The sequence below is a fragment of the Mixophyes fleayi genome, chromosome 2 (assembly GCF_038048845.1).
Source record: "Mixophyes fleayi isolate aMixFle1 chromosome 2, aMixFle1.hap1, whole genome shotgun sequence".
NCBI lineage: Eukaryota > Metazoa > Chordata > Amphibia > Anura > Limnodynastidae > Mixophyes > Mixophyes fleayi.
In genome coordinates this window covers 849,909-876,980 of record NC_134403.1, presented here as the reverse complement: position 1 = coordinate 876,980, position 27,072 = coordinate 849,909, and the positions used below count along the sequence as shown (strand labels likewise).

Sequence of the window (27,072 nt, the reverse complement as noted above, 5' to 3'; positions counted from 1 at the left end):
TAATGGGAACAAGATCAGAGGGAGTCAGTGTGAGGGCGGAGGCAGTAAGGGCAACACCAGGCCATAAATACAATAACAGATGCAGTGCCCTTTGTGGGCATTCCATTTCTCAAGACCACCATGTGCTTAAATTGGGGGAGTGGGGTCACCTTCAGGCAACTTTATCATCTAGGCAGATTTATATTTTGCACAGATAAGCTCTGGTCTGCTCTGAACACAATTGTATGGACAGCAGTTATACAATCCTATGTAGGAGCAACATAAATAAACAAATCTGCCTGAAACATGGGGTTCTGCAGACAAACGGGGCTGCTCTGTCCACCCACAGTTCTGGGTCATGTATATTACTACTGTCAGTACGTTACCTGAGATGGAGATGCAGTCTTCTAGTCTAGGGGCCCAGCGGATGCACATGAAGTTCTGGGTCATGTATATTACTATTGCCAGTGCGTTACCTGAGATGGAGATGTAGTCTTCTAGTCTAGGGGCCCAGCGGATGCACATGAAGTTCTGGGTCATGTATATTACTACTGTCAGTGCGTTACCTGAGATGGAGATGTAGTCTTCTAGTCTAGGGGCCCAGAGGATGCACATGAAGTTCTGGGACATGTATATTACTACTGTCAGTGCGTTACCTGAGATGGAGATGCAGTCTTCTAGTCTAGGGGCCCAGCGGATGCACATGAAGTTCTGGGACATGTATATTACTACTGTCAGTACGTTACCTGAGATGGAGATGCAGTCTTCTAGTCTAGGGGCCCAGCGGATGCACATGAAGTTCTGGGACATGTATATTACTACTGTCAGTACGTTACCTGAGATGGAGATGCAGTCTTCTAGTCTAGGGGCCCAGCGGATGCACATGAAGTTCTGGGACATGTATATTACTACTGTCAGTGCGTTACCTGAGATGGAGATGTAGTCTTCTAGTCTAGGGGCCCAGCGGATGCACATGAAGTTCTGGGACATGTATATTACTACTGTCAGTTCGTTACCTGAGATGGAGATGCAGTCTTCTAGTCTAGGGGCCCAGCGGATGCACATGAAGTTCTGGGACATGTATATTACTATTGTCAGTGCGCTACCTGAGATGGAGATGCAGTCTTCTAGTCTAGGGGCCCAGCGGATGCACATGAAGTTCTGGGACATGTATATTACTACTGTCAGTGCGTTACCTGAGATGGAGATGTAGTCTTCTAGTCTAGGGGCCCAGCGGATGCACATGAAGTTCTGGGACATGTATATTACTACTGTCAGTGCGAGTCCTGAGATGGAGATGCAGTCTTCTAGTCTAGGGGCCCAGCGGATGCACATGAAGTTCTGGGACATGTATATTACTACTGTCAGTGCGTTACCTGAGATGGAGATGCAGTCTTCCAGTCTAGGGGCCCAGCGGATGCACATGAAGTTCTGGGACAGATCGGACTTGGAGAGTTTGCCTTTGGCACATTTCAGAGGGGTCACTAAGTTCCGAGTGTCTGTAACAGTGATGTGGCCCTCGGAGGATAGGCTGGCAATAACAGAATGAGTGTCCTGATTACCAGGCTTAACGGCTGCACACCAATGTCCACTTGAGAGGGCAGGTAAAGCCACACGTCCCTCACAGGAAATGCCAGGCTGACGAACATCAGCTATAATCTGACGCCCACTCAGACAGCACAGGTGGAATGTGTTGGGATCCAGGAAGGAAAGGGTGCTGACCGCCTCGCTGCAGGACACAGCTGGGGAGAAAGGAACTTACATTATTTATGTATAATGACAAAATGTGAGCGAAAATAAAACAGCACTTAACATACCATATTATTATTACATTTAAAGACTGAAAATGCAGTTTTGGGTGGAAGTGATTGCAGACTGGCAGGACACTGAACGAGCTCTGCTGAGGGGCACAGGAGGCTGGGGCGATTGTGTGAGAATGGAGAATCCTTGTAATAAAACCATTAAAGAGCGAGAGGAACTCAGATTCTACTATTTTATAACAATACACAGGTTTTCTTGGTGTGACTCACAGTGGAGACAGCCATTTGTGTGGCCTGATCCAGTATACAGCCAGAAACCAATAACATGACGGAAGCACTGCCGGACGTTCATGAGGTCTGACTTATGCATGAGCCACTGGTGTCATAGCTGCCTCCACTGTAAGCTCTCTGTAGCTGGCTGGTGTTATGAATGAGCAGTGTGCAGCCAATACAGCCTGGGAAGATGTAATATGTGAGTGTTATTCAGCTGGAAATCACGTTTTACATAAGATGCTTTTAACCTTAAGCATTCACGCAAGTTTTCCCTAAAGAACAATAAGCAGATTCTAAATCTAACCAACTCATCATGTAGAAGCTTAATTGATTTCACCAAACTATTGCTAAGCAGGCCTATCACACAATGATGAGCAAAAGGTAGCCTGACAAGCTTTCACCTGCGCCTACCAGCTTCATCCAAATTCATACCCAGCTCTTAATGCGATTCTGTGATGTCACTGGTTCCTGGATAGGCCGCATTCTCAGTGATGTCACTGGTTCCTAGCGACTGGATAGCCTGCACTCTCAGTGATGTCACTGGCTCCTAGCGACTGGATAGGCTGCACTCTCAGTGATGTCACTGGTTCCTAGTGACTGGATAGGCTGCACTCTCAGTGATGTCACTGGTCCCTAGTGAGTGGGTAAGCTGCACTCTCAGTGATGTCACTGGTTCCTAGTGAATTAATAGGCTGCACTCTCAGTGATGTCACTGGTCCCTAGTGACTGGATAGGCTGCACTCTCAGTGATGTCACTGGTTCCTAGTGACTGGATAGGCTGCACTCTCAGTGATGTCACTGGCTCCTAGTGATTGGATAGGCTGCACTCTCAGTGATGTCACTGGCTCCTAGTGATTGGATAGGCTGCACTCTCAGTGATGTCCTGGTTCCTAGTGACTGGATAGGCTGCACTCTCAGTGATGACACTGGTTCCTAGTGACTGGATAGGCTGCACTCTCAGTGATGTCACTGGTTCCTAGCGACTGGATAGGCTGCACTCTCAGTGATGTCACTGGTTCCTAGTGACTGGATAGGCTGCACTCTCAGTGATGTCACTGGTTCCTAGTGACTGGATAGGCTGCACTCTCAGTGATGACACTGGTTCCTAGTGACTGGATAGGCTGCACTCTCAGTGATGTCACTGGTTCCTAGCGACTGGATAGGCTGCACTCTCAGTGATGTCACTGGTTCCTAGTGACTGGATAGGCTGCACTCTCAGTGATGTCACTGGTCCCTAGTGACTGGATAGGCTGCATTCTCAGTGATGTCACTGACTCCTAGTGACTGGATAGGCTGCACTCTCAGTGATGTCACTGGTTCCTAGCGACTGGATAGGCTGCACTCTCAGTGATGTCACTGGTTCCTAGTGAATTGATAGGCTGCACTCTCAGTGATGTCACTGGTTCCTAGTGACTGGATAGGCTGCACTCTCAGTGATGTCACTGGTTCCTAGCGACTGGATAGGCTGCAGTCTCAGTGATGTTACTGGTTCCTAGCGACTGGATAGGCTGCACTCTCAGTGATGTCACTGGTTCCTAGCGACTGGATAGGCTGCACTCTCAGTGATGTCACTGGCTCCTAGTGACTGGATAGGCTGTACTCTCAGTGATGTCACTGGTTCCTAGTGACTGGATAGGCTGCACTCTCAGTGATGTCACTGGTTCCTAGTGACTGGATAGGCTGCACTCTCAGTGATGTCACTGGTTCCTAGTGAATTAATAGGGTGTATTATCATGAATATTGGTCCAGCCCACACAATCGCTGCCTACACTATGTTTAGGTAATGGACTCAAATTAATTCCTAATTACATTTGTGGCATATATGGTTAGACCAGCTCTACCTACCCAATGTGTAAATCCGCTTTGTGGACTCGATCTCTGTTAAGTGGACATTGTTGGTCTGAGATCCATGGACTACACACGGAGATGCTGTGGCCGTTGTGGCAATTTTTGTCCATGTTTCGTTGCTGGCGTCCGACTGAATATAACTTGTGCGTTTAATGACATCTACAGCAAGAGAAACAATATGCAGGTGATAAAAAGGTGCATTTGTACAATTATATAATAAACAGAGGTTCCCCTGTGGCAGACGCTATGCAGCCCGCCTTGCTGCAGACAAAGTGATGATCCTACAAACTATCCACAGCATTCAGCTTCATGTAACAGGGATGAGACCACATTTGCTATCCAGGGGTTAGGTTATGTGGATTTGGGGTTGTCCAGAGCTTCAAAGTAGCAACTCTCACCTTTGTGTTCTGCTCCTATCTGCCAAATCTGCACCAGACCTGCAGCCGGACCACTCATTAGAAGGAGGCTGAAACACAACAAGAGAGATCATTTGGACCACAAGTGCTGATAAGAAAATACATTTCTAGATGTTCGTTCAAATAGGTACAACGAGTAAAGCTGAACACTTTACAATTGAGCCTGAAGACAACGAAGTGATGAGATCACATATGACAGGTCTAATAGGCACACAGGACATTTATCATCTATCTATAGTTTGGGCAGAGTAATGTGATGGATCCGCATAATAGTCAACTGCAATTTGCACTGTGTGGTTTCACTTATGACACTTGGGGGTTTTCAGACCTTTTCCTCATTTTACACCAATTTGTTCCCATCTCTTGAGATAAATATAAAATTGGGGTTTGACCATATGTGAGGTCATTCCTCCAAGGGTTCCATCATATGGTACTATGTTAATAAAGGTGGAAACCGCTTCTTAGGAGCCTCCAAGTGTCTCCTTCATCCACACATTCTTGGATGCGCTCGGCGGCATGGGGCAACATCCGCCTCGGCGGTGTGGGGTAACATCCGTCTCAGCTGCGCTTTGTGGCGTGGGGTAACACCCGTCTCAGCTGCACTCTGTGGCGTGGGGTAACACCCGTCTCAGCTGCACTCTGTGGCGTGGGGTAACATCTGTATAGGCTGCGCACTGTGGCATGGGGTAACATCTGTATAGGCTGCACACTGTGGCATGGGGTAACATCAGTTTCAACTGCGACGTGGCGTGGAGTAACATCCATCTAGGCTGTGCTCTTAAAATATGTGCAACTCAAAATATTCACATTAGGCTGCAAATTTGTGACTTTCTTGCGCTTATTGCCCGGCTGCAGGCCCTCTGTTTGCAATCTGTAAGCATCACAGCAGCCAATGGACTGAACAACAGGATAAAATGTAGGTCTAGAGAAGCTCTACTATAACAGAACGTTGTTTTACTGAGGTTTTGTGACCGACTGAACCTCTGACAGCAGAATGAGAAGGGAAATAACAGGAAGGGCTGTGATTAGAGAATGCTTCCCAAGTTCCTGGACAGATTATTAGATAGACTTACAATACTGTAACTCAAACATGTTATATACTGTCCTTATGACAGTCTGAGGAATGAAAAAACAAGATGTCAAATACCTCTTAGTGGGGCCCAATTCACCACTAATATTCACATCTCTGTCATATTTAGGAGACATAGATGGCAATAGCCACAGCAATTAATTGAAATTCTAGTAATGCAGATTTATGAAATCCGCAATAAAGCAAAGTTCTGTATTAAGAGAGCAGGTCACCTAAATACTGAGCCAAGTCAGTTATTACCCGAGTTATTACCACTGAGTGCAGCCTAGACAGACGTTACCCCAGGCCACCGAGCGCAGCCTAGACAGATGTTACCCCAGGCCACTGAATGCAGCCTAGACAGACGTTACCCCAGGCCACCAAGTGCAGCCTAGACAGATGTTACCCCAGACCACCGAGAGCAGCCTAGACAGACGTTACCCCAGGCCACCGAGAGCAGCCTAGACAGATGTTACCCCAGGCCACTGAGCGCAGCCTAGACAGATGTTACCCCAGACCACCGAGCGCAGCCTAGACAGACGTTACCCCAGGCCACTGAGTGCAGCCTAGACAGATGTTACCCCAGGCCACCGAGAGCAGCCTAGACAGATGTTACCCCAGGCCACTGTGTGCAGCCTAGACAGACGTTACCCCAGGCCACTGAGCGCAGCCTACACAGATGTTACCCCAGACCACTGAGAGCAGCCTAGACAGTCATTACCAAAACCTGGCTCACTTCTTCTGATACTGCCTCTCCTGCCGCTCTCTTCTATGGGGGCCTCTCTTTCACCCACTCCACCAAACCAGATGAGCATCCAGGAGGTGGAGTGGGCCTCCTTCTATAAACTAACTGCACTTTTCGGGTCATTCCCACTTTACCTTCCCTCTCCTCCTCCTCCTTTGAAGTCCACTCCATTCGGCTCTTCTCACCCATCCACTTCCGTGTCTCCATTATCTATCGTCCCCCTGGCCCTACCTCTCTTTTCCTTGACAACTTTTCCGCCTGGCTCCCCCACTATCTTTCCTCCGACCTGCCTTCTATTATACTTGGCGACTTTAATATCCCTATTGACAACTCTTCTGACCCTGCCACCATCAAACCTCTCGCCCTTTCCTCCTCCCTGGGCCTCACTCAGTGCACCTCCTCCCCCACCCACTGTCTTGGTCACTCCCTCGACCTTGTCTTCTCCCACCTCTGCAATCTCTCTGACTTCTCCAACTCTCCCTTCCCTCTCTCTGACCACCATCTCCTCTCCTTCATTCTGTCTTCCTCCCCCGCTCCCTCCTCGCCTAAAGCCACCCTCACCAGACGCAACCTTGACGCCATCGACCCCATCTCCTTCTCTCTTGAAACTCTCCTATCACCCCTTCCCTCTCTGGCTTGCCCTGATCAAGCGTCCTCTCTCTACAACCATTCCCTCACTACTGCCCTGGATACTGTTGCCCCGGCCTCTTCTATTCGCCAGCGTCGCCTTATTCCCCAACCCTGGCACTCCAAACTTACCCGCTCCCTCCAAAAGTGCTCTCGCACAGCCGAACGCCTCTGGAGGAAATCTCGTTACCTGGCGGACTTCCTTCACTTTAAATTTATCCTCTCCTATTTCTGCTCTGCCCTGTTCCTTGCTAAACAATCCTTCTTTAAGTCTCTTATCTCTTCTCAGTCCTCCAATCCTCGCCGCCCCTTCGCCACATTCAACTCCCTCCTCCCCCCCCCCACTGTCCCGCCTTCGCCACCTTTATCTTCCAAAATTGAAGCCATTAGACGGAATATCCCCTCCTCCTATCCCTCTCCCACCACCCTCATCGCTTCACCTCCCTCCATTAACCAGCTGTGGTGCTCCTTCACCCCTACATCAGGTGAAGAAGTTCGTTCTCTTATTCTTTCCTTTCCACCCTCTACCTGTCCTCTTGATCCCATCCCCTCTCACCTCCTTCGCTCTCTCTCTCCTACTGCCTGCTCTAACCTCGCACACCTCTTTAACCTATCACTCTCCTCTGGCGTAGTCCCATCCTCATTCAAGCACGCTCTTATCTCCCCTATCCTCAAGAAACCCAATCTTGACCCCACCTCTCTTGCGAACTACCGCCCTATCTCTCTTCTACCCTATGCCTCCAAACTACTTGAGCGGATTGTCTGCAGCCGCCTCACTAGTCACCTCTCTGACAACTCCCTCCTTGACCCACTCCAATCTGGCTACCACCCTCTCCACTCCACCGAAACTGCCCTGGCTAAAGTCACTAATGACCTCCTTTCAGGAAAATCCAAAGGTCACTTCTCCATACTCATCCTCCTCGACCTCTCCGCGGCCTTCGACACCGTGGACCATCCCCTCCTGCTGCAAACTCTTCTCTCTCTTGGGATCTCTGGTTTTATCCATGCCTGGTTCACCTCATACCTTGCTAACCGCTCCTTCTCTGTATCCACCTTTGGTTCTTCCTCCACCCCCTCCCCTCTCCCTTTAGGAGTCCCTCAGGGCTCTGTTCTCGGGCCCTATACTCTTCTCGCTCTATACTTCCTTCCTTGGTGCTCTCATCTCCTTGTTCGGTCTTCAGTATCACCTTTATGCTAATGATATTCAACTCTACATCTCTTCTACTGATCTTTCCTCCTCCCTCCTCTCTCGTGTAACTGACTGCCTCTCAGCCATCTCCTCCTGGATGTCCTCACGCTTTCTTAAAATTAACATCTCAAAAACTGAACTCATTGTTTTTCCCCCGCCCAGACTCCCATCCCACCACAACATCTCTATCGTTGTTAATAACTCCACTATCTCCTCTGTCACCCAACTCCGCTGCCTGGGTGTCACTCTTGACTCCTCTCTCTCTTTCGCTCCCCACATTCAATCCCTTGCCCAAGCCTGTCGCTTCCAACTCCGTAACATTACCCGCATCCGTCCCTTCCTCTCTCAAGATGCCACCATGCTCTCATCTCCCGTCTCGATTACTGCAACCTTCTCCTTACTGACCTCCCCCACTCCCACCTTGCCCCCCTCCGCTCTATACTCAATGCGGCTGCAAGACTCATCTTCCTCTCACGCCGCTCCTCCTCCGCCTCTCCTCTCTGTCTCGTCTTACATTGGCACCCTTCCGCTATAGAATCCTTTTTAAACTCCCTACCACCACTTACAAGGCTCTCTCCCACTCTACTGCCCCTTATATCTCTAACCTCCTCTCCATTCACACTCTTGCCCGCTCCCTGCGCTCGGCTAATGATCGCCGCCTCTCCTCCACACTGATCACCTCTTCCCACTCTCGAATCCAAGACTTCTCCCGTGCTGCCCCCCTTCACTGGAATGACCTACCTCGCTCCATCCGTCTCTCTCCCAATCTGTACTCCTACAAATGGGCACTCAAAACTCACCTGTTCCTTAAGGCCTACCAACTATCCACTTAACCTTTCATCTCTTCTGCTCATCCTCCCCTGACCCCTCTTCTCTCTCCCCTTTGATTCACTGGCTCCCTTCTGTGCCTGACTTTGTTTACCCTCCCTTAGAATGTAAGCTCGAATGAGCAGGGCCCTTTTCCCTCCAGTCTCCATACCTGTTCTTCTGCTCCGTCTCTACTGTATCTGCCCGCCCGGAGTTTCTGAAGTACTTGTACTTTGTGTTTATTGTTCTGTACTGTTCTACCCTGTATAGTATACTGTTTGTACTGTGTGCGGCGCTGCGGAAACCTTGTGGCGCCCTACAAATAAACGATAATAATAATAATAATAGACAGATGCTATCCCAGGCCACCGAGCGCAGCCTAGACAGATGTTACCCCAGGCCACCGAGCGCAGCCTAGACAGATGTTACCCCAGGCCACCGAGCGCAGCCTAGACAGATGTTACCCCAGGCCACCGAGAGCAGCCTAGACAGATGTTGCCCCAGGCCACCGAGTGCAGCCTAGACAGATGTTACCCCAGGCCACTGAGCGCAGCCTAGACAGACGTTATCCCAATTTAAAACCACATATTTAGGGCCCAAAAATAGGGTCTCTCACTGTAAAGAGTTAGGACCACCCTATTAGCAGAAGTGCCTTGAGACGTCGGATGGCTTAACATACATTTGCAAATGTGTGTGAATTCTGCATTTCTATGTACAAATAGAATTTACAGCTCCTTTGCTGGTTATAGCAGTGTGCTGGGGAATTTTTGTCTGTATTTGTTCCTTTCTGGATAACCCCACCCTTTCAAATTCAAACCTATAACTTGATTGTGGACCACTTCTATTTTGTTTGCTTGAGAGGTATTTTTGGCGTCAGTAGCTGATGGGAAATACTGTTGCTGTATTGCCATTTGGAGGAGTTTGGGTAACTCTAGGTAAGTTAGCTCCAAATTTAAAAACACATGTATATATGTATGTATGGCCCATTGTACTGTGTCATCAAAATGGATTCACATCAGTCCACAGAAGACCAGGAGCACCAAGCAGCTGCTTGCATCAGTCATGATGATAGTAATCCATCTACGTCATCTGCTAAAGCCTATGTTAAAGTACATCGTGTTTTTAATTCAGGGAAACAAAAATGTAAAAAAAACACCTTTTACGTTGGTAAAGAAAAAAAAACATCTGTAATCAAGGCAAAGTTAACTGCTGAAAAAAATAAAATTGCCAACATGCCATACTACGCAGTGACAAGGAAAGAATCAGGCATTTGCCTTTCTCTATGACTGCTAGTTCTGCAACTGCCAAAGAGGCATCTTCTTGTAAGGTCAGTCATGACTATGCAAGACCTTGTCATTCTGACTCAAAAAGTGGTGCCCAAATACTTTTACGTGTAAAAGCCGAGCTGGAGGAAAACAGTAAGGTATTAGAAGAAACTATGTTCAGATTCAGAGATGACACAAATTCCAAAAAGAAGCCTCCTTTCAGCATTTCTGCAGATGTTTGGATGAGCAGCCCAAGTGTAGCGGGTGATACACAAATTGAGGATGCCACTTTGGAAATGCAAAAGCATGAGGGGGATATTTGTGTAGCTGATGAGGGCACTAATGAGGATGTTGATGAGGATGATGTTATTTGTATAAGTCCTGCACCAGTGAAAGCAGTTCTTGCACGTGATAAGAAGAAGGACACTGTCAAGACTGGGCATAAAACCAGAAAACCCACCTTTTATGTGCGGAATTATTTTTACCCAAATCCTGACAACATTAGTCTAGCCATTTGTAGCGTTTGGAAAGCCACAGTCAGTAGAGGTAGGCACCTTAACCATGTAGGAACCTCATCTATGTTACTTCATTTGAAGCAAGTTCATGGCAAGCTGTTGGGAAAATCTGAAACTTATTCTAAAAAAATAACAACAAGCAGTCCATCATCAGCTCGGTCCCTTCTCTCAGCTAGATCCCGGCACCAATATCCTCAGCAGCGATCGGAGTCCTGTAACCAAGTTGCTAAGGCTAGGTGACTCCTCCCCTATCCAGGATTCCTCGAAGAATTCTTGAGCGTTAGTCCTGCTGCTGCTGGGGGTGGATCTTCATCCCAGAAGCAGACCAAGAAGAAGACTACTAGTAGTTTACAACAATTGACTGTTAAATAATCCTTTGCAAGAGGAAGCAAGTACAAAAGCTGTCACCCAGTCGCAAACCGGATCATAGACGCCATGGCGACTATGCTAGTATTAGATCTGCGTCCAATATCCACTGCTAATGCAGCTTGTTTTAGACAGTTACTTGAGGTCTTGTGTCCCATTACCAAATTCCATTACGACCACATTTCACTAGAAAAGCTATTCCTCACCTCTACCAGAAGGTGCGTAAAAATTTAATTATTGGGCTACAAAATGCCATTCTACCCACACTCAACCACAGATATGTGGACAAGTGGAACTGGGCAAACTAAAGATTATATGACTGACAGCCCACTGGGTTGATGATTCATCTTCAGCAGCAGGAACAGCAGCAGCATGTACCCAACTACGTCAAATTTTTCAAAGGCAGCTAATCTGTGTATCACCAGCTTCAGTAAGAGGCATACAGCTGACAATCTGTTACACAAACTAAGGGATGTCATTGCAACATGGCTTATCTCGCTTGGACTCTACGGAGGATGTCATTTCTGGTAACGCCACCAATATTGTGAGAGCATTACAGCTGGGTGAAATCCATCACATTCCCTGTTTTACTCACAGAATAAAATTGGTGGTGCAAAACGTTTTGAAAAATGACAGAGACATACAGAAGATGCTGTCTGTGGCCCGTAAAACATCTGGACTTTTCCGGCATTTGGCAACAGCATGTAGGACATTGCAGCAGCTACTAGAACAATTTTATTTACCCTGTCACCAACTAAAGCAAGAGGTGGTGAGGATGGAGAAACAGTGAAAGCCATCCACGCTTACTCCAGAAGCCATGACATTGGGAAAGGAGGGGGAATGTATTTTACTCAATCGTAGTGGAGAATACTTTCCGTGTTGTGAAAGGTGCTGAAACCATTCAAAGTAGTCCCCTGTGAAGTGAGTTCAGACACTGCGAGCTTGAGCAAAGTGATTCCCTTAATTAGACTTTCAGAAAAGCAGCTTGAGAAACTTAATGAGGAGCTGAAACAAAGCAATTACGCTAAGTATGTCGGACTTGTAGATCAAGTACTTTATTTGCTTCACCAGAATCCAAGAGTTATCAAAATCCTGAAATCGGATCCCTACATTTTGGCGACTGTGCTTAATCGTAGGTTTAAGAGCTATGTCTTCTCTTTGATTTCCAATGACCCGTATCTCAAGAGATGCAATGAGCTCCTGCTGAGCAAGATGACAGCTCAAGGGGTAAATGTATCAAGCTGAGAGTTTTCAGGCGGGTTTGAAAAACCAATCAGATTCTAACTATCATTTATTTAGTACATTCTACAAAATGACAACTAGAATCTGATTGGTTGCTATAGGCAACATCTCCAAACTCGCCGAAAAACTCTCAGCTTGATACATTTACCCCCAAGTGTTACGTGAGCGGACGGCACCTCCTCCTTCAGTTTCTCTCTCAACTTCTGCTAGGAAAAAACGTAGTTCTCCCAAGAGACCCAGAGATGATGCAGATGAATCTTTGACGTCTGGTCTAAAAGAATTGACCAATAACCCTGACACCTCTGCCGTAGCTCCACTTGATCCTATGATCAATTAGGGCCCGAGGACAATTCCATCTTGCACCATTTTTCCTTTCAGCTACCGCTGTGTGCCAGTGTTACCTACATGCGCTATATACTGTTGCGTGCTTTGCAAAACTTAAAAGGTACCCACTGATGATGCAGATGACTCAGCACAACATTTTGACATCTTGTCTGGTCTACTCTAAAAGAATTGACCAAAATTAGTGACACCTCTGCTGTAACTCCACCTGATCCTACTATCAACATACAAAGAATGGTGGAGGATAATTATTATTTTTTTTTTGAACGCTATAAACAAAAGTTTTTATTAATGAAAAACAATGTTGCTTGCAGAAGTATTGTAACATGGATGTCTAAATAGACGTGTATAAGTCTCAAACCTTCCACTTTGTTACTGTTTCATCAGTGCTGCACAAAGTGTTTTTAATCTGCACTTTACGTCAAAGGTACCGAGCTATATTTTCATTTTTTGGGAACTGGGGTCGATTCGAAGCTCAGTGATGACCTTGCTTTTTGCTGTGAATTTCAATGGCTCTTTTTAGGGCATTATCTGGAACAAGCTCCGATATACTCATGTCAGAGTGATCACAGACAATTTATTGGACACCTGGCGGATTTATCCTTCTAAAGTTAGTTTTCAATCAGACTTTCAATTGCTTCTCTCTCGTACGTGTGACCACATTCGTTGTTTTTCACTCTTTTCACCATCTCCAGCTGTGTTATAAGTGCTCTGGGTGACGGCGATCTCCTCATCTCTATCTTCCAAAGCTTAATCTACAGGGGCCGGTGACCCATTTGTGTTCTCAGGTCTCTTAGCTGTTCTTTAAACTGGACATATTTATCATCCTCAGGGTCTCCTGTGTATTATTCTTCTGAAGCGCAGTGTATCTCTCGTGTACAAGCTCTCTTACATCCGGGATCTCATCTGGTGGGTCACGTTTTAACTTAAGTACGGTCTCCTTAACTGTATCTATATATTGGTTTAAACCTCTGTTCAATGCAGCGTATTCCAACATGACGGATTCCATGCTGCTCCCATGTTCCGTGTCACAGTCTGTCTGAAGCAGATCTAATGCCACTCCAGTTGTAATATCCAATCCTGTGTCTACATAAGTTTGGTAGTTCTTGAGGGATGAGAGAGAGGTGTCCACAGAGGAGAAGGAGATTAAAGATGCAGCACGAGCAGGCACGAGGGCCCAAGGACATTTCCATCTTGCACCACTTTACTTTTCTGCCACTGCTGTGTGTCAATGTTTCCTAGATGTGCTATGAACTGCCGTGTGTTTCTGTCGCTTAGCATCCAGCCAGGTCGCTGCAGTCTTTGTACGAAAGTGGATGAAAATAATATTGTGACCTGTGAGGTGGTGAAAACTGACTGGAAATTAGTGTTATTGGGGTTAATAATAATAATGTAAAACAAAGAAAAGAGCGCAGCCTAGATGGATGCTACCTCGCGCCACAGTGCGCAGCCAAGACGGATGCTACCCCGCGCCACAGTGCGCAGCATAGATGGATGCTACCTCGCGCCACAGTGCGCAGCCAAGACGGATGCTACCTCGCGCCACAGTGCGCTGCCTAGACGGATGCTACCCCGCGCCACAGTGCACAGCCTAGATGGATTGGATGCTACCTCGCGCCCCAGTGCACAGCCAAGACAGATGCTACCCCACGCCCCAGTGCACAGCCAAGACGGATGCTACCCCACGCCCCAGTGCACAGCCAAGACAGATGATACCCCACGCCCCAGTGCACAGCCAAGACAGATGCTACCCCACGCCCCAGTGCACAGCCAAGACAGATGCTACCCCACGCCCCAGTGCACAGCCAAGACGGATGCTACCCCACGCCCCAGTGCGCAGCCAAGATGGATGCTACCTCGCACCACAGTGCGCTGCCTAGACACATGCTACCCCACGTCCCAGTGCACAGCCAAGATGGATGCTACCCCACGCCCCAGTGCACAGCCAAGACGGATGCTACCCCACGCAACAGTGCGCTGCCTAGACAGATGCTACCCCACGCCACAGTGCGCAGCCAAGATGGATGCTACCTCGCGCCACAGTGCGCAGCCAAGACGGATGCTACCTCACGCCACAGTGCGCAGCCTAGATGGATGCTACCTCGCGCCACAGTGCGCAGCCTAGATGGATGCTACCTCGCGCTACAGTGCGCAGCCTAGACGGATGCTACCTCGCGCCGCAGTGCGGAGCCAAGACGGATGCTACCTCGCGCCACAGTGCGCAGCCTAGATGGATGCTACCTCGCGCTACAGTGCGCAGCCTAGACGGATGCTACCTCGCGCCGCAGTGCGGAGCCAAGACGGATGCTACCCCACGCCACAGTGCGCTGCCTAGACGGATGCTACCATGCGCCCCAGTGCACAGCCAAGACGAATGCTACCCCACGCCCCAGTGCACAGCCAAGACAGATGCTACCCCACGCCCCAGTGCACAGCCAAGACGGATGCTACCCCACGCCCCAGTGCACAGCCAAGACAGATGCTACCCCACGCCCCAGTGCACAGCCAAGACAGATGCTACCCCACGCCCCAGTGCACAGCCAAGACAGATGCTACCCCACGCCCCAGTGCACAGCCAAGACGGATGCTACCCCACGCCCCAGTGCGCAGCCAAGATGGATGCTACCTCGCACCACAGTGCGCTGCCTAGACGGATGCTACCCCACGCAACAGTGCGCTGCCTAGACAGATGCTACCCCACGCCCCAGTGCACAGCCAAGACGGATGCTACCCCACGCCCCAGTGCACAGCCAAGACGGATGCTACCCCACGCCCCAGTGCACAGCCAAGATGGATGCTACCTCGCACCACAGTGCGCTGCCTAGACGGATGCTACCCCACGCCCCAGTGCACAGCCAAGACGGATGCTACCCACCGCCACTGTGCACAGCCAAAACGGATGTTACCCCACGCCACAGTGCGCAGCCAAGACAGATGCTACCCCACGCCACAGTGCACAGCCGAAACGGATGCTACCCCATGCCACAGTGCGCAGCCTAGATGGATGCTACCCCACGCCACAGTGCGCAGCCTAGACGGATGCTACTCCACGCCACAGTGCGCAGCCAAGACAGATGCTGCCCACCGCCACTGTGCGCAGCCAAAATGGATGCTACCCCACGCCACAGTGCGCAGCCAAGACGGATGCTACCCCATGCCACAGTGCGCAGCCGAAACGGATGCTACCCCACGCCACAGTGCGCAGCCAAGACGGATGCTACCCCACGCCACAGTGCGCTGCCTAGACGGATGCTACCCCACGCCCCAGTGCACAGCCAAGACGGATGCTACCCCATGCCACTGTGCACAGCCAAAACAGATGTTACCCCACGCCACAGTGCGCAGCCGAAATGGATGCTACCCCATGCCACAGTGCGCAGCCTAGATGGATGCTACCCCACGCCACAGTGCGCAGCCTAGACGGATGCTACTCCACGCCACAGTGCGCAGCCAAGACAGATGCTGCCCACCGCCACTGTGCGCAGCCAAAATGGATGCTACCCCACGCCACAGTGCGCAGCCAAGACGGATGCTACCCCATGCCACAGTGCGCAGCCGAAACGGATGCTACCCCACGCCACAGTGCGCAGCCAAGACGGATGCTACCCCACGCCACAGTGCGCAGCCAAAACGGATGCTACCCCACGCCACAGTGCGCAGCCTACAGCCAAGACAGATACTACCCACCGCCACTGTGCGCAGCCAAAACGGATGCTACCCCACGCCACAGTGCGCAGCCAAGGAACTGTGGCTCCTGAGACAGCAGTTTCCACCCTTATTAGCAAAATACCATATGATGGAACCCTTGGACGTCACATTTGGTCAAACCCCCATATTATATTTATCTCAAGCAATCGAAACAAATTGGTGTAAAATTAGCAAAAGGTCTAAAAAAAACACAAATATCAATAACATAAGGGAAAACACAAAGCGCAGTTGACCACATTATATTATGCGGCTCCATGATGTAAAATGTGAACACATGTTGATGTCTCCATGAACAAAATATACATTAAGAACAAAATGAAAGTAGTAATTATCTGAGCGTGATTCAGAAAGGAAGGTAAATGCTGAAATGTGCCATAATTTGTGTAAAAATGCACTGAGTACGCCCAGAAGTGCACTATACACCAGTGAACACAATTCATCATTGAGCGTAAGGACACTTACGACAGCTTATCATTTAATGGGCAGAACGTAAGGGGAATGGGTGTATAACATAGTCAATGTACAGTAAGGGCATGTGTGGCTGGATTAATTATAAATAAATTAATTGTGGGTGGATCACGTAAAAATAACTTATTGAAGATATTTGTTTTAATTAGGTGTGCAGTGCACCTCTGTATATCATTGCAAATGTACTTATCCTTTTATATTGGTATGTGTTTTGTATGAAAATGTATGGAATCCTGAGACATTATGTCATGTTTGGGGCTTGTAACTGTCTAGAGACAGGTAATCTCATGTTAATTAGACCTTTTCATTGCTCAGTGACTAAAACTAAACGTCTGTTGAGCCTGAAAGACAGGAGGAGATAATCATACTTGCTGGCAAGGCAGTGATCACAGATGAATGTGAATTTTGCAAGTTAAATTGCGTTCAAAGCAAGATAATAGAAATATTATATCCGATGGTAAACATTCAATAGAAAACCTCAGACATACTGCACTGCTAGTAGTAATGTAAAAAAGTGTTAAACACCCCAAAGCTGATTTATGTGCAGGCTGCATGAATCATTTTGGATTAAAGGGCCAGGAGGCTGGATTACCTCCTGCCAAGCTAGTGTACAAAATTGTATTTAAAGAGCCTTGTTTTACACTGAAATGTATTATACCATCTGTAACTTCTGGAAAGATCGCTAGTACCACAAACTGATGTGTGTAACTGTCCTGAGCTAATAAACATCACTGCTTAAGGAACCTATTTTGACGCCTACTTACCTGTTGCAATTACTGTGACCTACAGATTAGACAAATCTAATCCGTTATCTGGCAGTTCTGAGGTTGGACTCAGCATCCAGTAACAACGCTCTGACCGCTACCTGCAGCTCTGACCAGAGTGATAGACCAGGGGAACCATCCACAGCACCCTGATCTGAAAGAGAGGTCAGGGGTACACTAGGCAGGTGCCCAGTGAGGAGGTACACTAGCAGCGAGAGTTACCCAGAAGGACGCGGTTCTAGGTACCGCTAAGGAGCCTAGTGGTGGCAGCAGGCTCCTCCTACTGTGGTTAGAGGACGCATTTGGGAGAAAGAAAATGGGACAGTGGCAAGGCAAGCCCAGCCGGTCTGCAGCAACATAACAGACAGGGTGGTATAGGAGGTCCATCCTGTCACAGAGTGCCAAGCCTGAGCGCAAGCTTAGAGGATCTATAAGGTACAGGTTTTTCTGTTGTGTTACTTGCTCCAGCTATATGTCAGGTCTAAGTGACGATTACTAGTGATGACGGCTGTATACAGCTAGTACATGCGTTTGCAATCAGGAGTAACTGCAGAAATGCATTATATTTACAGTCGACATTAACAGCCTGACAAGTGAATTTCATTAAAAATGGAAACTTTTGTTGTTGTTGTTTTTAAACAATTTCATCATTAATGACTAAATTATTAACGTGACAATAATTTTATTTTTTCGTATTCAACAAGAGATTCTTCAGATCTGCACATTACTGAATTATGAGTGTTTAAAAAAACTGCATAATACATTTGCTTTGTGAGCATTAATAAATCGCAGTAAGAAAAAAATAGTAACAACTTTATTATCAGATATTCAAAAATAAAGAAAAAAATAGTGTATTATTAAAAGTAGAACAAACAACTTAAATGTTGCAAGCATTAGAATTAAGATGACTGCATGGAGTTTGTATGTCCTCCTCGTGTTAATGTGGGTTAGGGTCCTTCAGTTATTCCAAAGTTCAAACACACAAATTAATTGGCTTGTGATTAAATTGTCCCTAGTAAGTGAGTGGGTCTAATTGTATAACACTGTGTATATTGGTGTTATATACATAAAGCATACTAATAATAATACAGTATCAGACACTGAATGATGACAAAACAGTAATAAATGTCCATATACAAAGCAGAATCCATAATTAAACCAATGGATAGCCAAATTATGTTAGGTGGTAGCCAAAACAGTAGTCCATTTACCGGCTCTGGTCAATAATTGTAAAATAGCAGTCTGACTGCCCCAGGTAATTGGAGCCAGTTGTAGCATGATATAACGCGCTCCATCTGCAGATTTGTCCTCATCTCCGTCTGCAGACATTTGGATCCCAGCGGTCATTGCTCCACTTGCAGGTGATGAATAAAGTAAGGGACAGCAACACTGTGTTTGCTGGTGGCAAATTCCAATGTCAAGAGAGTCTAGTGAAACACGTCAATACCGTGAAGCATGCAGTCAGCGTCATACCCAACGCATTTCAGAGACATCATCGGGGATGCTCTGTTACATATATTGACTATACCAGATTGGAACCAAGGTTAATGGTGGTGTGATCCTAAGGGTCATTATAAAGGATGGCGTCACCTCCCTCCAGTACCAGACATTGGAAGAATCTACTGCGAGGGATCCGAAAGCTGCTCTCAGAGTACAACAGTCTATGACAATGTCTCCATTATTCTGGTACCGACGTGAAGCGTCCAAACATTATGACTATTCTCATTCATGTCATATGTCCAGTGCTCACATCAGGTGTTATACATCTGAGGTACAGTCAGGGCCCCGATATGGAGCCCTCAATACATACATTACTTTTACCCTTTATTTCTGCAGCGCATACAACGCTATGAATACAGGAAGATACACAGAAGCAGATGGTGACAGTTCCTACTTGCTAGAGCTTCCGTATTTCTACATGACCAGCCCACAAAACTGCTTCCTCAGCTGTGTATAGGAGACATGAGTAATAATGTGCTGTAACCAATAGCAACGATGAGATGCCAGCTCCTAGCAGTCTAATATCTGATGGGTTACAGCACATATCCTGCTTGAACTATTTCAGCACTTAGGCTTTTACATTTCCTGCTGTATTATCGGCTTTTATTCGCAATTTGAATGTTATTTTTAATCTCTTTGGATTTTTATGCTTTTTTTCTCTCAAAATACATATGTACATTAAATATAACAAACATTGTACCTGCTGTCTGGGATATGAATCAGGCTGTAAATGGGCTGTTCTGAAAATCCACCATGCTCCACCTTTAAATCTCTCTCTGGACACGAACCCTGCAGGGGGAGAGAGAGATATAAGAAAGTACAAGTGAATTCCTGGCCGCTGTACAATTGCAGGATGTACACACTAATGGGCAGGAAGGTCACCAGGAAACCAGCTGAGATCTAGGCCAGGAGCGATAGGAGCACAGCCCACTGGTACTAAGCAGCGCATTCATGCTGCATGGCTGGCTGCAACAAAGACATCATTCACATTCTGTCACCAGAACATAAAACTAACGCCTATTTGGTGCTGTAAGCGACACCACCTTTTGTCCTGTTTCAGTTTTCATAAATGTGACCACAGTGTGTTTAATATAAGAACAAAACTGGAAGGGGACAAGGAGGAGCTGCATCAGTAAGAAGAACATTAAAGTCTTAATTTTATAACATTACAGGTACCCAGCAATATTGCAACATCTCAAATAAACTCTGTTCAAATCAATAGTTTTGCCAAAAAAACAAGAAAGCTAAAGCATTTAGTGTCTGTCAGGTGGCAGATAACAGTTATCAGACTTATAGAACACGTGAACCTTCCTGCAGAATCAGCAAGTACTGAAACAGATTGTAGTCACAGGAAAGAGGTGCCCCCTAGTGATGAAAGAGGGGAAAGCAACATTTGTATTTAAACCTGGGACAATAGATGTAATAAGTAATCTCTTCACTGTCGCTGTGTGTACAAGTCTGCAGTCCTCTACAAGAACTTTGCACTGGTGATCTCTTTTGCTCTAATTATTGCAGAGACTCACTGGGATATACAGAAACCCTATTTCCTAAGTCAGCTCAGTCCAACTGAAGGCCACATCCAGCCTGCTAGACGAACACTATACACCAGAACTGCAAGCAGAGGTTTCAGTACTGCTTATCCTCACACCGAACTGTCTCAGTTACCTCCACACCCTGCACATCACTCACAAGGATTAAAGTGAGGACGTGTAACTAAGCGTCTTCCATATCCCATGTGTGACATCAAGTTACCCAGCTTCTGCTCAGGTATAAATATCTTTAAAGGATAAAGCCACCTAAGGTGCACCTCATCACCGAACATATTCACACACAAGCCAATAAGTCGATGCTGCATCATAACTAATTTGTATTTCATCATTTCTGATTGTAAGATGAAACCACATTATAGAGTCCTCATCGACGGCTGCAACCCTAAAATCCATTTTGAATTCAGCAACTAAACTCATTTTAATTGCTTTCTACAACTGCTCTGCTTTGCTAGTCCCTTCATTTGTTGACCGTACTTTACTTAATCCAATATTTTACTAACATACAAAGCCATTGACAAAACTGCATCAACATAATCTCTTCTCGTCACAAAATAACTCCCAACTCGACCCCCCGCTCTGTCTCTCACCCACACTCGTCGCCTGCCCCCTTTCCGGAATACAGGACTTTTCTCATAATACCTTCCCTGAAAACTCAAATGTTTAGGCAAGTTTAATACGTTCCAAAACCACTGTCATAATGTCGCAAAATTATTCTACTTACTTTCTACTTGTTTTCTTAAAATCAACATTGCCAAAACTGAAGTCATTCTTTTCCCCTTTTTCTAAATGTTTTTGTAGTAAACAAACATGTAACCTAAGTTACCTGGTAATCAATAGACACTAAGGTACAGCATTTTGCCTGTAATTGTCCAGTGTTGTCATATTTCTAGCCAAAAAGGCATCAAACATGAAGCAGTGAAGGTGGCGATGGAGATAGGACACAGCGGCTGTTTCCTTTCTATCCATTACAAACTTTTACTCCTTTACCTGGTTTTCTGTTACGTGTAACTTTTGTGGGAAGAGCAGCTGGAGAATTTCATTAGTCTTGGTACCATTATATCCCGCTACACAGATACCTGCAAGGAATGTGTTAGGAATAAAATAAATTCAATAAAGTTGTGGTTAATTTACCTTTCTTGTCTACACAAGTATATGTATCCTGCACGCTCACGTTCAGCATGTTTGTATTCCATGGGGTCTGCTTAGTGGTCCCTTACTATTTACATGCATTTCAGCTGACTGCTACCAGCCCCTTTCAACCCTATTCTATCTTATATAGGAAATAAATGGATGACCCATAGGCGCAAGATAACAATAAAGGGAAACACATTGTGCAGGTATAAATAGGCGGAATGTATTGGTGAACACTGGTTGCATATATGTGAACAGATAGGCATCTGAATTGCTCATAAACAATAGTTGGCTAATAAAGGGCTGGTAGTTGCTCAAATCAATTCATAGGCTATAACAGGTGCATGAAAGGGTGGGGTTATCCTAATAGCTCTCAATTTAAAAACACATATGTATGGCCCAAATATATGGGACTCTCACTGTTTAGAGTAGGACTATCCTATTAGGAAAAGCCCCTTGGCGTGGCGGATGGCTTCAACATACATTTGCAAATGTGTGCAACTGAGACTTTTGCATTTTTATCTACAGTAGAAATAGCAGATCTGTTGCTGGCTATAGCAGTGTGCTGGGGGAATTTGTCTCTGTTTTTTCCTCTTAGGATAACCCCACCCTTTCATGCACCTGTTATAGCCTATAAATTGATTTGAGCAACTACCAGCCCTTTATTTGTCTGAGAGGCATGTTGGTGTCAGTAGCTGAGGGGGAGTACTGACATTGGATTGCTATTTGGAGGTCTCTGGGGTACCTCTTTGGTAAGTTAGCTCTCAATTTAAAAACACATATGTATGGCCCAAATATATGGGACTCTCACTGTTTAGAGTAGGACCACCCTATTAGCAAAAGCACCTTGGCGTGGTGGGTGGCTTCAACATACATTTGCAAATGTGTGCAACTGAGACTTTTGCATTTTTATCTACAGTAGAAATAGCAGATCTGTTGCTGGCTATAGCAGTGTGCTGGGGGAATTTGTCTCTGTTTTTTCCTTTTAGGATAACCCCACCCTTTCATGCACCTGTTATAGCCTATAAATTGATTTGAGCAACTACCAGTTCTTTATTTGTCTGAGAGGCATGTTGGTGTCAGTAGCTGAGGGGGAGTACTGACATTGGATTGCTATTTAAATAATAGTTGGCATCAGAGGAACTTCTCAAGTATAAACATTGCATTGCAAGCATGTATAGTGTATATAGAAAGTTCGAGTCATAACGCATGGATATCAATGCAATAATGCCTTTGTACAGCTATGCAAAACGAGAAAATATGATGTGAGCAGAATGCCACAGTGTAGAGAAATAATAACAGACCTCTGGTAGCGGAGAATGTAGATAATGTCCGACTAATAAAGTGTCCCAGGACAAAGGCACCAAATCCCGTAGTATCAGGTAACAGAGATGGATCCAAATATTGCTAAACATTGTTAGTCCATAGATGCTTAGTCTCTGGGTAAGTAAAGGGATGGGTGACATCACAGAAACTTCGGTGAGTCCATAAGGCCGTGAGTGTATAAAGCAGGACTTTACCCTAAACGGGGGAGGATGAAGACTCTCTCCAATGTCTCTGCTATGTACAACAGTATGGTAGTGGACTGCCGGGTACGTCTTCAAGGAAATGGATAAGCCGCGTCCGCGACTAAATCCGAGCTGCGCATGCGGCTGTGAGTGAAAAAATCCTTAATACTGAGCAGCAGATGAAGTAAACGGTGCTGCACAGTACATGAAAAGGTAATAGGCGTGTATCCGACGCGTTTCGCCAATAGGCTTTCTCAGGGATAACTGGGTTTATGACCATGGTACTTTTTTCCGGTACTCCTCTATCATTGGTAGAGCCACTCCAAGTCTCCTATTGGTTCCAGCTGTAGTAAACAGTCTCAAACAGCCAATCACGCTGTAGGTCTTCATATTTGGAAGTAAAGCTTGAGGAGTCCTATCCATATACATATATATTTGATGATGGACAGCCTAGGTAGCCAATAAGGGTGGGCCTATAGGTACCCATATAATATAAAAGTAAACGTAAAATGACAAGAGTAACGGGAGACTGGCAGATAAAAGTACACAGGAATAGAATGAAAATAAATAATGACAGCAGGGTGTGCTGTATAGATATGGTGGATTGAAAAATGGGTGAAAAACGGAGGGTATACTGTGTCTTTATAGAACAAATGGCCTTATTGGTGTATTTCAGGAAAATGTGTTAGTGGAAATGCTCCAATTCAAAATCAATGTTGAGGCCGTCTGGTGCTAGGGTCTTCATGTTAAATATAAATAGACCTCGCATCTGTTAATATTTCATTCTGCACAGTCTGATCCCCTATAGAGGGTCACAGTTAACATCGCACTGTTTATGGGGTTTTTATTTTGTCAAGCAGGATCCTGAGGATTATTTGGGCTTCAAGATAGAAGAACATTTTTTTTTTAACTACCTTTGGAATATATTTTGGTTTTTTTTCGTAATAAAAAAAACGAGGTGTCTAATTTATTTACACTTTAGTTTAGGGTTTTATATTTTTATTAAACCAATGTGGTTTCAAAGAGGGGTGCGTTTTATTTAAATTTTACTTTGTGGTACTACATGGCTCAGCGGGCTCTGGGTGTCAGGGCATGCTGGCACTTGTGGTTCTCCAAGTGTCAGCATGCCCTGGCTGCCATGGGTATGCTGGTGCTTGTGGTTCTACTAATGGCAGCCCTTACTGGATGGGACTTGTACTTCCACAAAGTAAAATGGTGTTCTACACTATTTCTCCCACACTTTCTTACCCCACACCCATCATCCAGGGGTGTGGGAGGAGCCCTAGTGCTTTCGACACGGGGCTGGATGTCACGTGAGGGGGGATCCGCACATTTAACCATGAACCCATACCAAATAGCCAGGGCTGATTTGTCATTATGGCAGAGGAACCCCCTGCAATAGTGCCACCAAGCACAGGATGGCTTGCCTAGTGCTGGTTTTCAATAAATCAATGGGTCCCCGTGCACCCCCCACCCTCCCCGATTGTGCAATTACTAGCACTAGACTGGCAGAACAAGGGTTAATATCATTTAAAACATTTTTTACCACAGTATAGAGCTGGCAGGTCGGACGGCTGTAATGCTGTTGGACCCACAGGCTGAAGTCAGACTAGCCCCAGAGCTGGTGCAGAAAATCAGATTACTCTGCTGACCGTAGAGCTGCATACGGCCATGGCTGTGTGTGCTCAGGTTTGACGTTCCCCTACTATGAAATAGCTAAGGCAACACGTCCCTTCCCCGCCCAGGTCACTCCCTGATGTAGTAGCCTGTAGTAAGTTGTCCCTTACTCAGCAGCGCAAGGAGCAGGCTGCATTCACGCTGTATCTGCCGCTTCTGGGCATGCACAGTGATTTTGCGTTTGATACACTTAAAATCAGTGAAAACGGGAGGATTAGGGGCAGCTTGAATCAGACACAGAATACAGTCAGTGGCACCAAATAAAATAATACTTAACAGGTACATTTAACATACTAATGTTCATTTAGCAATACCTAGATGTACGTACAGCAGAAAAGAAGGAGAAATCACATACTTTTTTCACCAATCCACTCAATAACTCTGGTTGGATTCTGCAGTTCAAAATCATGTAGATCCTTATACCTGAAAGCAGAAATGTAACTGGCTTAAAGTCTACTTAATTTCACATATTTGAAACAAGGGCAACTTAAACAATTTCATACCTCCTGACTGCCCCAATTGCAGACCCTGAATGGGTAGTGCTTAAGAGGAAGTGGTGGTCTTTGCCAGACAGTGGGCGTGACTGGGCAGATCAATGTATGACCGGGGACGTGGTTTGCATGGATCGGGGGCCTATTTGGTCCATATGTTGCCTGTATAAATGTTGGGAGCTATGCAGTTTATTGTGAAACTTTCCATTTTCAGCAAGTTGACATTTTCCAGTCTGTAAAATACTATTCCCACAGGATGTTTTGCTTGTGGTGTTTTTTTTTGCATCCACTAATAAAATCAATGATCCCTATTGAAATATCAATACAAAAAACTGTTATAGTTCTCATGTGAACCTCTGTAGATGGCACAAACAACCACATCATCTCAAATTGGTGTAATGTACACTGTTCCATTATGTTGCGCTCCCATGCGATTTTCCTAGGACATTACACCTTTAACTCACAAACTTTATTTTCCAATAATTCAGACTCCTGGTGCATCCAGATAAATAGGAAATGGGGTAGAATTTATGGCGTGAGCAGTCACCAGAGGTGCAATGGGACTAATGGTAAAATGATGGCTATTGCTCCAACTGCACCAGTGGGGCACAGTCTGATCCAAACCATGGATTATATAGTTATTATAGTTCAGATCTGGTTACACACATCTATGAGATTGGCCAGCGCTTCTGGGTATTGAGCTCTGTGACTGCCGGGGTGCAGGACCAAATTGTGAGGTGAAAAGTAAATGAGTGGGTACACATATGATGCATTCTGAGGGTTATCTGTGCAGACTTCTGTGAATGGAATAGAACACATAGGACCATCATAAGGTCCTGTAACCATTATCTGGGTATGTACCAAACACCTACACACAGTGGAGGCAGCATTATGTGCACTGTACCGGCCTCTCAATCACAGGCTGAGGTATGAGGCTCTATGTCCTCCTGGCTCAGGACTCTGCTCACTACATGACTGTACAGCCAGCTGGGAGTTGTAGTACAATAAAGTGTAAGTTCTGGGACCATTCCCCTTGTTATCATGTAATATTTCTCCTACCCCGCAGGCATTAAACAGACACTTTCCATAACTCACAGCCTAATAGACTCCACCATCCAGTCCTCACTGTCCATGCTGTAGACCAACACAATGCTAGACATTCGTCACTTCCTATTCCCCACAGCCTGGCGGCCATTCTGCTTATTGGCAACTACCGTTGAACTGCTCAAAACTGCGTAAAATTTAGCCACTAGCAATAACACTGCAGTAAAAGTGACTGTTACGAAGACAACGGCTGATTTTGTAAAGATTACACCATTTAAAGGATCATTGCCCAACACAAAGATGGTCGCGAGGCTTCTCTTTACTTAGTAACTAATCAGCGCATGCGCAATGGGAGAACCCAGCGGGGAGGGGAACAAACAGAAAAAGCCCGACCGTTAGACGGCGCATGCACAGTGGCAGCCGTTAGAGAGTTATTAAGCTGCGCATGCGCGGTGTCACAAAGCGTCAATCTGAGTGAGCGTTGGTGAGAGAGAGACGGGTGAGGCGGGTGTTGTGTCATTCCCGGGTAACTGTCGGTGTAGACACCCTGTTGTGGTAGTACTAGAAGTCCCAGCGTGCTTCCTGACACCTAGTGGGAGACACGGTGCCTGGCAGTGCTGCTGGATGGGTGTTATCAGGATATGGGCAGTCTGTGCTGTCTATTATAGTATATAAAGCAGCAGTGTCCTGTAATACGTGTTATTACACATTAGGGAGCCAGTTATATGATGAGATGTTTATTACACTGGTATTGTATCAGCTCCTGTTACTCCTCTGTAAATGCCATG

At 46.2% G+C, this 27,072-nt stretch overlaps 2 protein-coding genes across 2 annotated transcripts in view; one reads left to right on the top strand and one right to left on the bottom strand.

Moving 5' to 3' along the window:
- LOC142140609 (integrator complex assembly factor WDR73-like) overlaps positions 1–26,432 on the bottom strand; it is a 27,291-nt gene extending 859 nt beyond the window's left edge. The window contains exons 1-7 of the mRNA XM_075198310.1: positions 26,336–26,432; positions 25,105–25,172; positions 21,421–21,509; positions 19,584–19,672; positions 4,259–4,326; positions 3,858–4,019; positions 1,356–1,721 (exon numbers count right to left, since the gene is read on the bottom strand). Coding sequence (XP_075054411.1) covers positions 1,356–1,721; positions 3,858–4,019; positions 4,259–4,326; positions 19,584–19,672; positions 21,421–21,509; positions 25,105–25,172; positions 26,336–26,400 — 907 coding nt within the window. The 5' untranslated portion in view covers positions 26,401–26,432. The remainder of the gene's footprint in view (positions 1–1,355; positions 1,722–3,857; positions 4,020–4,258; positions 4,327–19,583; positions 19,673–21,420; positions 21,510–25,104; positions 25,173–26,335) is intronic.
- The window catches only part of LOC142140610 (piwi-like protein 1), a 228,542-nt gene that overhangs the window by 65,321 nt on the left and 136,149 nt on the right, over positions 1–27,072 (top strand).